The 11501-nt window shown below is 36.1% G+C and overlaps 1 protein-coding gene across 2 annotated transcripts in view; it reads left to right on the top strand.

The window, feature by feature from the left end:
* The window catches only part of LOC110450012 (AT-rich interactive domain-containing protein 5B-like), a 36820-nt gene extending 25359 nt beyond the window's left edge, over positions 1-11461 (top strand). The window contains exons 10-12 of one of the 2 annotated variants that reach the window (XM_021497210.1): positions 3780-3863; positions 6873-8183; positions 9500-11461. In XM_021497210.1, coding sequence (XP_021352885.1) covers positions 3780-3863; positions 6873-8183; positions 9500-9835 — 1731 coding nt within the window. In that variant the 3' untranslated portion in view covers positions 9836-11461. The remainder of the gene's footprint in view (positions 1-3779; positions 3864-6872; positions 8184-9499) is intronic. The other variant, XM_021497211.1, reaches the window with a different exon arrangement.
* Positions 11462-11501: the final 40 nt, after the last annotated feature.

Genomic DNA, 11501 nt, shown 5'->3' with positions numbered 1-11501 from the left:
AAACTGTGACAACATATAGTGTTCTTAGGTTAAAAGAGTTCCACAAAACTGTGACAACATATAGTGTTCTTAGGTTAAAAGAATTCCACGAAACTGTAACATCATATAGTGTTCTTAGGTTAAAAGAATTCCACAAAACTGTGACAACATATAGTTGACATCATATAGTGTTCTTAGGTTAAAAGATTTCCACTAAACTGTGACAACATATAGCGTTCTTAGGTTAAAAGATTTCCACTAAACTGTGACAACATATAGCGTTCTTAGGTTAAAAGATTTCCACAAAACTCTGACAACATATAGTGTTCTTACGTTAAAAGATTTCCCCAAAACTCTGACAACATATAGTGTTCTTACGTTAAAAGATTTCCCCAAAACTCTGACAACATATAGTGTTCTTGGGTTAAAAGAGTTCCATGAAACTGTGACAACATATAGTTGACATCATATAGTGTTCTTGGGTTAAAAGAGTTCCATGATACTGTGACAACATATAGTGCTCTTAGGTTAAAAGAATTCCACAAAACTGTGACAACATATAGCGTTCTTAGGTTAAAAGATTTCCACGATACTGTGACAACATAAAGTGTTCTTATTTTAAAAGAGTTCCATGAAACTGTGACAACATATAGTGTTTTTAGGTTAAAAGAATTCCACAAAACGGTGACAACATATAGTGTTCTTAGTTTAAAAGAGTTCCACGAAACTGTAACAACATATAGTGTTCTTAGTTTAAAACATTTTCACAAAACTGTGACAACATATAGCGTTCTTAGGTTAAAAGATTTCCACAAAACTGTGAGAACATATAGTGTTCTTAGGATAAAAGAGTTCCACGAAACTGACAACATATAGTGTTCTTGGGTTAAAAGAGTTCCATGATACTGTGACAACATATATTGTTCTTAGGTTTCTTCTAAACTTCTAAATGGGACTGATCAACTTCAACAATTTGAAGATAAAAGGTTAAAAGAGTTCCATGAAACTGTGACATCATATAGTGATCTTAGGTTAAAAGAATTCTACGAAACTGTAACATCATATAGTGTTCTTAGGTTACAAGAGTTCCACGAAACTGTGATAACATATAGTGTTCTTAGGTTTCTTCTAAACTTCTAAATGGGACTGATCAACTTCAACAATTTGAAGATATTAGGTTAAAAGAGTTCCACGATACTGTGACAACATAAAGTGTTCTTAGGTTAAAAGAGGTCCACAAAACTGTGACAACATATAGTGCTCTTAGGTTAAAAGAATTCCACAAAACGGTGACAACATATAGTGTTCGTAGGTTAAAAGAGTTCCACTAAACTGTGACAACATATAGCGTTCTTAGGTTAAAAGAGTCCCACGAAACTGTGACATCATATAGTGTTCTTGGGTTAAAAGAGTTCCACGATACTGTGACAACATATATTGTTCTTAGGTTTCTTCTAAACTTCTAAATGGCACTGATCAACTTCAACAATTTGAAGATATTAGGTTAAAAGAGTTCCACGACCCTGTGACAACATATAGTGTTTTTAGGTTAAAAGAATTCCACAAAACTGTGACAACATATAGTGGTCTTAGGTTAAAAGAATTCCACAAAACGGTGACAACATATAGTGTTCTTGGGTTAAAAGAGTTCCACGATACTGGGACAACATATAGTGTTCTTACGTTAAAAGATTTCCCCAAAACTCTGACAACATATAGTGTTCTTGGGTTAAAAGAGTTCCACGACCCTGTGACAACATATAGTGTTCGTAGGTTAAAAGAGTTCCACGACCCTGTGACAACATATAGTGTTCCTAGGTTAAAAGAGTTCCACAAAACGGTGACATCATATAGTGTTCTTAGGTTAAAACAGTTCCACAAAACTGTGACATCATATAGTGTTCTTAGGTTAGAAGAGTTCCACGATACTGTGACAACATAAAGTGTTCTTAGGTTAAAAGATTTCCACTAAACTGTGACAACATATAGTGCTCTTAGGTTAAAAGAGTTCAACTATGCCAACATATAGAATTCTTAGGTTAAAAGAGTTTCACGAAACTGTGACATCATATAGTGATCTTAGGTTAAAAGAATTCCACAAAACGGTGACAACATATAGTGTTCTTGGGTTAAAAGAGTTCCACGACCCTGTGACAACATATAGTGTTTTTAGGTTAAAAGAATTCCACAAAACGGTGACAACATATAGTGTTCGTAGGTTAAAAGAGTTCCACAAAACGGTGACATCATATAGTGTTCTTAGGTTACAAGAGTTCCACGAAACTGTGACAACATCTTGTGTTCTTAGGTTAAAAGAGTTCAACTATGCCAACATATAGAATTCTTAGGTTAAAAGAGTTTCACGAAACTGTGACATCATATAGTGATCTTAGGTTAAAAGAATTCCACGAAACTGTGACACCATATAGTGTTCTTAGGTTTCTTCTAAACTTCTAAATGGTGCTGATCAACTTCAACAATTTGAAGATAAAAGGTTAAAAGAGCTCCATGATACTGTGACAACATATATTGTTCTTAGGTTTCTTCTAAACTTCTAAATGGTGCTGATCAACTTCAACAATTTGAAGATAAAAGGTTAAAAGAGCTCCATGATACTGTGACAACATATAGTGTTTTTAGGTTAAAAGAATTCCACGAAACTGTAACATCATATAGTGTTCTTAGGTTACAAGAGTTCCACGAAACTGTGACAACATCTTGTGTTCTTAGGTTAAAAGAATTCCACGAAACTGTAACATCATATAGTGTTCTTAGGTTTCTTCTAAACTTCTAAATGGCACTGATCAACTTCAACAATTTGAAGATATTAGGTTAAAAGAGTTCCACAAAACTGAGACAACATATAGTGTTCTTATGATAAAAGAGTTCCACGAAACTGTGATAACATATAGTGTTCTTAGGTTTCTTCTAAACTTCTAAATGGCACTGATCAACTTCAACAATTTGAAGATAAAAGGTTAAAAGAGCTCCATGATACTGTGACAACATATAGTGCTCTTAGGTTAAAAGAATTCTACGAAACTGTAACATCATATAGTGTTCTTAGGTTTCTTCTAAACTTCTAAATGGCACTGATCAACTTCAACAATTTGAAGATATTAGGTTAAAAGAGTTCCAAGAAACTGTGACAACATATAGCGTTCTTAGGTTAAAAGAGTTCCAAGAAACTGTGACAACATATAGCGTTCTTAGGTTAAAAGAGTCCCACGAAACTGTGACAACATATAGCGTTCTTAGGTTAAAAGATTTCCACAAAACTCTGACAACATATAGTGTTCTTGGGTTAAAAGAGTTCCACGATACTGTGACAACATATAGTGTTCTTAGGTTTCTTCTAAACTTCTAAATGGTACTGATCAACTTCAACAATTTGAAGATAAAAGGTTAAAAGAGTTCCATGATACTGTGACAACATATATTTGGGTATAAAGAAGGTTAGAGTCATGTCGTCAGATTTGTCATTGGGAACATTTTAATTTGTTAATGAGTAATAAATGGGTTCGTTCGATGGATATATTTAGATGATGGAATCAGTTTTGAAGGAATTTACAGTAACATCTGCTGGCTGAAAAAGTTTTAAAGGAATTTGTGGAAAATCCTGTAGATTTGAACAGTTCTGAATGACAGTGGTAAATTGTGTTGGCTGAAACAATTTTGAATGTCAGTATGACAAAATCTGTTGGTGAAAATACTGAAGAGAAATTACGCTGTAGGAATAGATGATTGAGTGGTATAAATGGTTTCCATAGAATTCAGTTGGCGAGATAAATCTTTTACAGAGGAGGCGATCTCTCAGCCTCGCTTCAGACAAAGTCCAACTCTGGGAGACGATTCGCAAACACAAGGCTGTAGAGAGAGACAAGGTACCCACAAGAAGCTTAGTCCAGGGCCAATTATTTGCTTCCGTTTGTGGCTTATTTTGTTTTATGGTTTAATTTTGAAAACTTTTTTGGTGAATTTTGGAATATAAGAACATTTCTGTTGGCTTGATTTGTAGTGTACAGCTGTTATTTTCGAGAATTGCTTGCAAGCATTGAGATCTATGTGATATGAGTTTATAGTGCATGCAGCCTCCGCAGCTGTCCTGTACAGCACAAGCTTTAGGACATCCCCATCCTGATCTGCTAGCTGATCATGTCACAGCTTAGTCCTTAATTATATACTACCCCACAATTACCGCTTGGTCCCTAAAAATATACACTATCCTCAACATTACAGGTAGTGAGCTGGTTGTTTGGTGGATTTAGCGGTGTTTCTTTTAGTTTGATCACTATACGAGTTTAGTTCAAATTTAATTTGATATTAAGGATTCTTATACCACTGACAAAAATATGTTACTATCCATTGGAACCTGTTTTTCCGGGCATAACTCAAGCTTTGATCAATCATTTCGGTAAAGAAAAGCATACTTTGTTGGACTTTATTAAAAAAATAATCAGGATGAAATAAACAAAATATTATCAATAACAGTGTTCTAAGTGTAAAAAATGAAGTGGGGCTTTACTAAGATTCAAACTCTGGACTTAGATTGTCATACTCTCGCTGAAACCCATTGAGCTTCCTGGGCAGTGGAAGTCTCTTGGCCCCAAATGCGCTATAGTTATATCCAAAGGAAAATTAAGGGGAGGTTACTGTATATACGAAAAGCAGTGCAGTGGGACAGGGATCCTTAATATTGATATTGATCCAGCGCTTATAGTGTGCTAGGTTTATCTTGTTATTTTTATTTAATCTGGTTTTAGTAGTTTGTAAATATCTTATTACATCAACCAAAGAAAATTACATCGAAGGGAACTAAAAATCACATCAAAGTGCACTGTTGAAGGGACATTTTAGATGTTGTATTTCTGTCAAAGTGCACTGTTGAAGGGACATTTTAGATGTTGTATTACTGTCAAAGAGAACTGTTGAAGGGACATTTTAGATGTTGTATTAACATAAAAGTGCACTGTTGTAGGGACATTTTAGATGTTGTATTAACATCAAAGTGCACTGTTGAAGGGACATTTTAGATGTTGTATTACTGTCAAAGTGCACTGTTGAAGGGACATATTAGATGTTGTATTAACATAAAAGTGCACTGTTGAAGGGAAATTTTAGATGTTGTATTACTGTCAAAGTGCTGTGTTGAAGGGACATTTTAGATGTTGTATTACTGTCAAAGTGCACTGTTGAAGGTACATTTTAGATGTTGTATTAACATCAAAGTGCACTGTTGAAGGTACATTTTAGATGTTGTATTAACATCAAAGTGCACTATTGAAGGGACATTTTAGATGTTCTATTCACATAAAAGTGCACTGTTGAAGGGTCATTTTAGATGTTCTATTAACATAAAAGTGCACTGTTGAAGGGACATTTTAGATGTTCTATTAACATAAAATTGCACTGTTGAAGGGACATTTTAGATGTTGTATTACTGTCAAAGAGAACTGTTGAAGGAACATTTTAGATGTTGTATTAACATAAAAGTGCACTGTTGAAGGGACATTTTAGATGTTGTATTAACATAAAAGTGCACTGTTGAAGGGACATTTTAGATGTTGTATTACTGTCAAAGTGCACTGTTGAAGGGACATATTAGATGTTGTATTAACATAAAAGTGCACTGTTGAAGGGACATTTTAGATGTTGTATTACTGTCAAAGTGCACTGTTGAAGGGACATATTAGATGTTGTATTAACATAAAAGTGCACTGTTGAAGGGACATTTTAGATGTTGTATTACTGTCAAAGTGCACTGTTGAAGGGACATTTTAGATGTTGTATTACTGTCAAAGTGCACTGTTGAAGGGACATTTTAGATGTTGTATTACTGTCAAAGTGCACTGTTGAAGGGACATTTTAGATGTTGTATTACTGTCAAAGTGCACTGTTGAAGGGACATTTTAGATGTTGTATTACTGTCAAAGTGCTGTGTTGAAGGGACATTTTAGATGTTGTATTACTGTCAAAGTGCACTGTTGAAGGGACATTTTAGATGTTGTATTAATGTCAAAGTGCTGTGTTGAAGGGACATTTTAGGTGTTGTATTACTGTCAAAGTGCACTGTTGAAGGGACATTGTAGATGTTGTGTTACTGTAAAACTTGAGTTTTTCACTATGTTATGTATGAATGTATCGGCAACATGTTAAAATTAGCACTTATTGCTTTTACACCTTTTTTTTAGAAAAAGTTCACTATGATTTGTTGTTTTTGCTTTTCCTGATTTACATGCTGTGTAACTTTATATCTATTTTAGTGATACGCCTTATAATGACTTTTCAGTATATCACAATATCAACGTTGATTTACTGTTGACACAACAGAATCAGAATTGGGTTTAGTTTGGAGAAACACTCTCGTCGATATTTATTTGATTTATTAAAATTTATCAAATGACAATTTCACATATAATTCTTTTATAATACTTTTATAGTGATAGCATTGTTGCTTTCTCAGCTTGATTTTAGCTTTCGATAATGTAAAACAAATGTTTACCCTCTGGCATTTTGAGTCTTGCACTACTTAGTCACGCTAAGTCATATTTATTAGTTCTGCCTATGGTATTTAGATATGTTCCGAGCCTGTTAAATGACCTCAAAGGCAAAATGTTCACAATTTACATCAGAAGAAAGCTACCCGTGTCCTTTCCATTGGAAATAACACTGGTGCAAACAATCTACTGGAACATTACCATAGCAGTTATAATGGGATCTATTTTAATTAGGTAGCAGTGTGTTAATTTTTTACTGAATGTAATCAGTATAAAAGGGGAGAAGAAAATTAGAGCAAAGTCTTTTACGCTGGATAATGTTTTCGTCTTTGGAATAAAGAGTACAAGATTTTAAATTGATTTCATTAACTATATATTTTCTTCTTTTTCTTTCAGTTGAAGAAAGTATCTCGCAATCCCAAAACTGTGAAATCCCTGTTGAATAATGCAGAAAAAGAGAAGAGTTATATAGAACTAAAGACTGATAATGGAGAAAACAACTTTACTGAAACCTTTGATTTAAGATCAGAAACAGGAGGGCAGGAGAACGGCAAGCTTCAACAGGATGGAAGTGTTGTGAAGTTAGAAAAACTTAACGGCAGTAGTGCTATGTCCGATGACCCAAAACAGGCCAGTGATGGTAAGAGTCTCGTAAGTCAGTCCAAACTCTTCCGGGCTGATCCCGTGCAATCTAATACCCTTGCCACAGAGGCCGACCTCTTACAGTTTGATAGAACGAGACTGTCCCAAATGCCTGGCCACCACCCGGCGTTACCGGGTGGAGGAATGTTTTATCCACCGTTTATCCACATGGGGGGTCTTCACCCTCTCAGCCTGCCTGTTATGCATCAGATGCCAGTGTCCATGCAGCAGCTCATCCAGTCACCCCATCAACCGGCCAAATCTTCAGCAGCTGCAGACAAGTCGGCCTATCATCAAAACACAATGAGATCAGGTTCTAACTCGTCATCCTCATCCTCGTCTGAGCAGCGACCATCAGTCATTCAGCATGGGCACCAATCAAAGATGGCCACCGCACATCTGTCGGGGTCAAAAAGAGACACAAGCCCTGCTCCTCAAAAGTCACATCACCACGGCTCTCATACCTCCGCCACGTATGTGCCCGGAGCTCCCGCCCCTAAAGCACACTCTGGAAGATCATCGTCACTTCTTAAACGACCATACAACTCACAAGTTCCCTCTGAGGCTCACATTCCAAACCCACAACGAACTCACTCCAACAATAGATCCCTGTTATTTGACTTTGAGGCGCCAAAACGACCAAAGATGGAGACACAGCCGGCACACAGTAACAATAGTAGTAGTAGCAATCCCGGTTCTGTGGTGTCTTCTGAAACAGAACAACCGTGTGACCTCAGTATGAAATCATTTCGTAGGAGTGTGCACAAGGAGGATAGGTTTAGAGACAGAAACGGGGATCCTGTCGCAGACAGGGGCAGTAACTCACCTGCCGAGTCCCCATTTTCAGTGAAATCCTTGGCCCAGTCGTCTATATCATCATCGCGCTACGCCAGTCCCGGCATGTCCAGTCGGAGTCACCTGTTGTTAGACAGGGTTCACAGTCCAGACGTACAAGCCAGCGTGTTCTCTCAGGCCTCTGTGTCCAGTCCCAACATACCCCCAGCACATAGCAACAGTAAGGCTGGGGACCGACCACTGGTGCCGCCACCTGCCCACAGCAATAAGGTATGCTCTTAAGGGATATGCATTGAAGATGAATAACTTAAACACTAACTCGTATGGTGACTCAAGGATTTGACCCTATTCTTTTAAATATGCTGTAGAATATTATGATGTAGATACGCTAGAAGGGCACACTTCAGCGAAACTTGGCAAAGTCTTCCCCGATCATCTTAACAATGTGTAAATCTTGAAACACACATTTCACATTTTTTCAAAAGTAAGCCCATCTTAATAAGAAAAAAGAAAATAATTTTAAAACAAGATTCGGAAAAATGTCATGATCATGAAACCTCTAAAAATGTCAGAATTTTAATTTTCCTTTGATTTTCTGGAAAGTTTTGCTGAGGAACACATGTATTTCTCGATTACCATATTGTTATAATTCTATGAATAATGCTTATAATGGGAGCATTATTTGGGTTTCTAAGACTTTGTTTGAGAATGTTTAATCATTACATCTCTAGTTAAATTATCAAAAAAGTGGAGCATTTCATTGTTGAATGTGTTGATTGAGCCAGGCAATTTCAATAGTTGATCATATATACGGTCTGTAGTATATCTCGGACATTACAAAAGATACATTGCTCGGTTAATTTATCTCTTGTTAGCAACTCAAGCAGTTCACCTTGCATGTCATGATTTGATCATGAATGGTAATAAAATGTATATCATCAAACTTCAGGATAATCTGGCTTGCTAGCAAGTTGTAAGCAGGACAATCTGGCTTGCTAGCAAGTTGAAAGCAGGACAATCTGGCTTGCTTGCAAGTTGTAAGCAGAACAATCTGGCTTGCTAGCATGTTGTAAGCAGAACAATCTGGCTTGCTTGCAAGTTGTAAGCAGGACAATCTGGCTTGCTAGCAAGTTGTAAGCAGGACAATCTGGCTTGCTAGCAAGTTGAAAGATGATCTTCAGTCGGTTAATTATGATAAATCAGGGACCATGCTATCATGGGGTGCATTTATTTACAAAACTTTTTGAGTATTTTTAAGCAATTGTGAGAAGTGGTAAAGCAATTTCTCATTGAATTAACAGAGATTTTCCTGTTGTTTTGAGGCAAAAAGTCGTTATATGTTGTACAATATTTTAAAAAAAAAAGAAAAAAAATGTTGCAACAAAACAATTTACTAATAGATATGATTTTACAAAGACTTCAAAATTTCCCTACTGAAGAATAATGACAATATCACGGAAATATCCAGGAAGAACCAAGTTTGATCAAAATTGTTGTTCCAGTGTCTGCCCTTGCTGTTCATTCACCCTAACAATTTTTAAGAGGTACATGATCAATGATTATAAATGTATAATTTTCTTTCTCAGACGACTGACAACCTCCCATCCAAGAAGTCCTCCTCGTCATCCACAGCTCCGTCTCTGCCATCAACAGTTCCAGCAGATCCCTCAGGGCTGCCCCATCCTGCCTTCCCTCACCACATGGTTCGTCCCCAGTTTCCACAGCAACCATATTTCCCATCACCAATGCAGCTACATCAGTTTTTCGAAGCACAAATCCGAACCAACGCAGCGTACGAGGAGATGATGACCCATGACCAGCGAAGGCAGTACTCGGCCATGTCGATGCCAATGTTCATGCCACAGGTCCCGTTACACGCCCAGGCGGCAAAAGACAAGTCCCATTATGCACATGCTAAGTAGTGATCTCTGTCAGATCATGTGAATACATTAGTCCTGTTATACAGTACAGTTAGGCCTTGCTAACCCTGTTACCACTGATCAGATTGTCCCATTAATCTATTCGTGTTTAGAAGGGCAGTTATCCCCCTTCTTCTGTTCAAATTTACTCTGTGATGTGACTGGTACTTAATCCAGCCACTGTAACTGGTAACTGGTAGAAAATTGGACAAAATTAACCCTTTTACCACTGTAGACTGCAATGGACTCATCCAGATCAATGCATGGTAAAGTTTACTTAAGTTACATAGGGGTGAAAGGGTTAACAAGGCTAAGCTGTGTAAGTATGGAATGACATTTTCTTAATTTCTTATTTAGGCAAATTTTCAAATCGCAAGATGTGGTCTTCATTGAAATGGCAGCTGAATACTCATATAATTCCCATTAAAAATCATGTAAAAGTTTGCTATGAATAAATCCTTAGAGTTTTGTGTATTATCATGTACATTTACTTTGCAATTGAATTAAGATTTTTTTTAAACATTGGTCAAGATTCAAATGCCACAGATGAAATTATACAATTGTTTGGGCTGATTTTATATAGGTGGAAACAAAAACAAACCAAAAATGACTGCAGATATTGAAAATAAAAACGGTTGTTAAAGCTTGTTAAAGCGAGATCAGGAATTCAAATGTTTGTGTGAGTCTTGTAAGAGAGAGAAAGATTTGTGATAATTCAACACAGGGGCTTGTAATTTGGACTTCGCCATGATTTATGGGAATGTTTTCCTCTACAATATCTTGGATTTTATTTTACTCTTCATGTATTCGGTGAATAGTCAGATGTCCTTCAAAGGTAAAACAAAATCTGGAAAGAAAATTACAAGCCCCTTTGACTTAACTGTTTGTTTGGTTATAAAAAAAAAACAATGCAATGTTACATTAATAATGGAAAATTAACTGACAGGTTTGAATGCAAATTTCCAAATGCAAATTCTTAAATTGACCCAAAAGTCTCATTCTTCGTGTAATTGTATGTAGTTTAATTTTGATGAAGGAAATTAATCCAATATCTAATGTAAAAGAATCATTTGCATATCGATCAAGGAAAAAAATCTTTTTCTTGTACATAATTAGCAGAATAAAGAGGTTATTTTCTTGTCGACAGGATTTTTACGCAAGGTGAGAAAGTCTAAAGGACACCCTACATACGTACCAGTATGTGTGGTCTATTCAGTGGTATAAACAGCCTTTGTCCGTCGCTGTATTGATAGCCAACACAAATACATATGGAAATAGATGTGTGTTTTATATAAGGAAGTTCAATCATAATTAACATAGTATAACATTTTATTTACCAAGTTTGTAAATGATTTTACAGAAGTGTAGAGGCCGTTGATAGATCAATTTCCATAGGAATGGAATAATGTTACAAAGTGCAATTGTTAGTTCTGTATAAATGAGAGAGAAGATTTCATTGCCTCAGTTCTAGAGACGTAATTCAGTCCCAGTTATCATGTCATACAGTAAAATCGGAGTTAAAACTAGACACCAAAGCTCCTTAGTCATGTTTATCTTCACACAATTCCGTCTTTGCGTATTGCAGAGTTATCTTCTCTTGTGAGCAGGTATTGATTGTTACGTCATTAGTTTGTATGAGAAAATTACGTCGTTTTCTCAAAAATTTGAT

This window comes from Mizuhopecten yessoensis, unplaced genomic scaffold (genome assembly GCF_002113885.1).
Source record: "Mizuhopecten yessoensis strain PY_sf001 unplaced genomic scaffold, ASM211388v2 scaffold4899, whole genome shotgun sequence".
NCBI classification, from domain to species: Eukaryota; Metazoa; Mollusca; class Bivalvia; order Pectinida; family Pectinidae; genus Mizuhopecten; species Mizuhopecten yessoensis.
The sequence above is the reverse complement of the archived record's forward strand: the minus strand, read 5'-3'. Positions and strand labels throughout refer to the sequence as shown.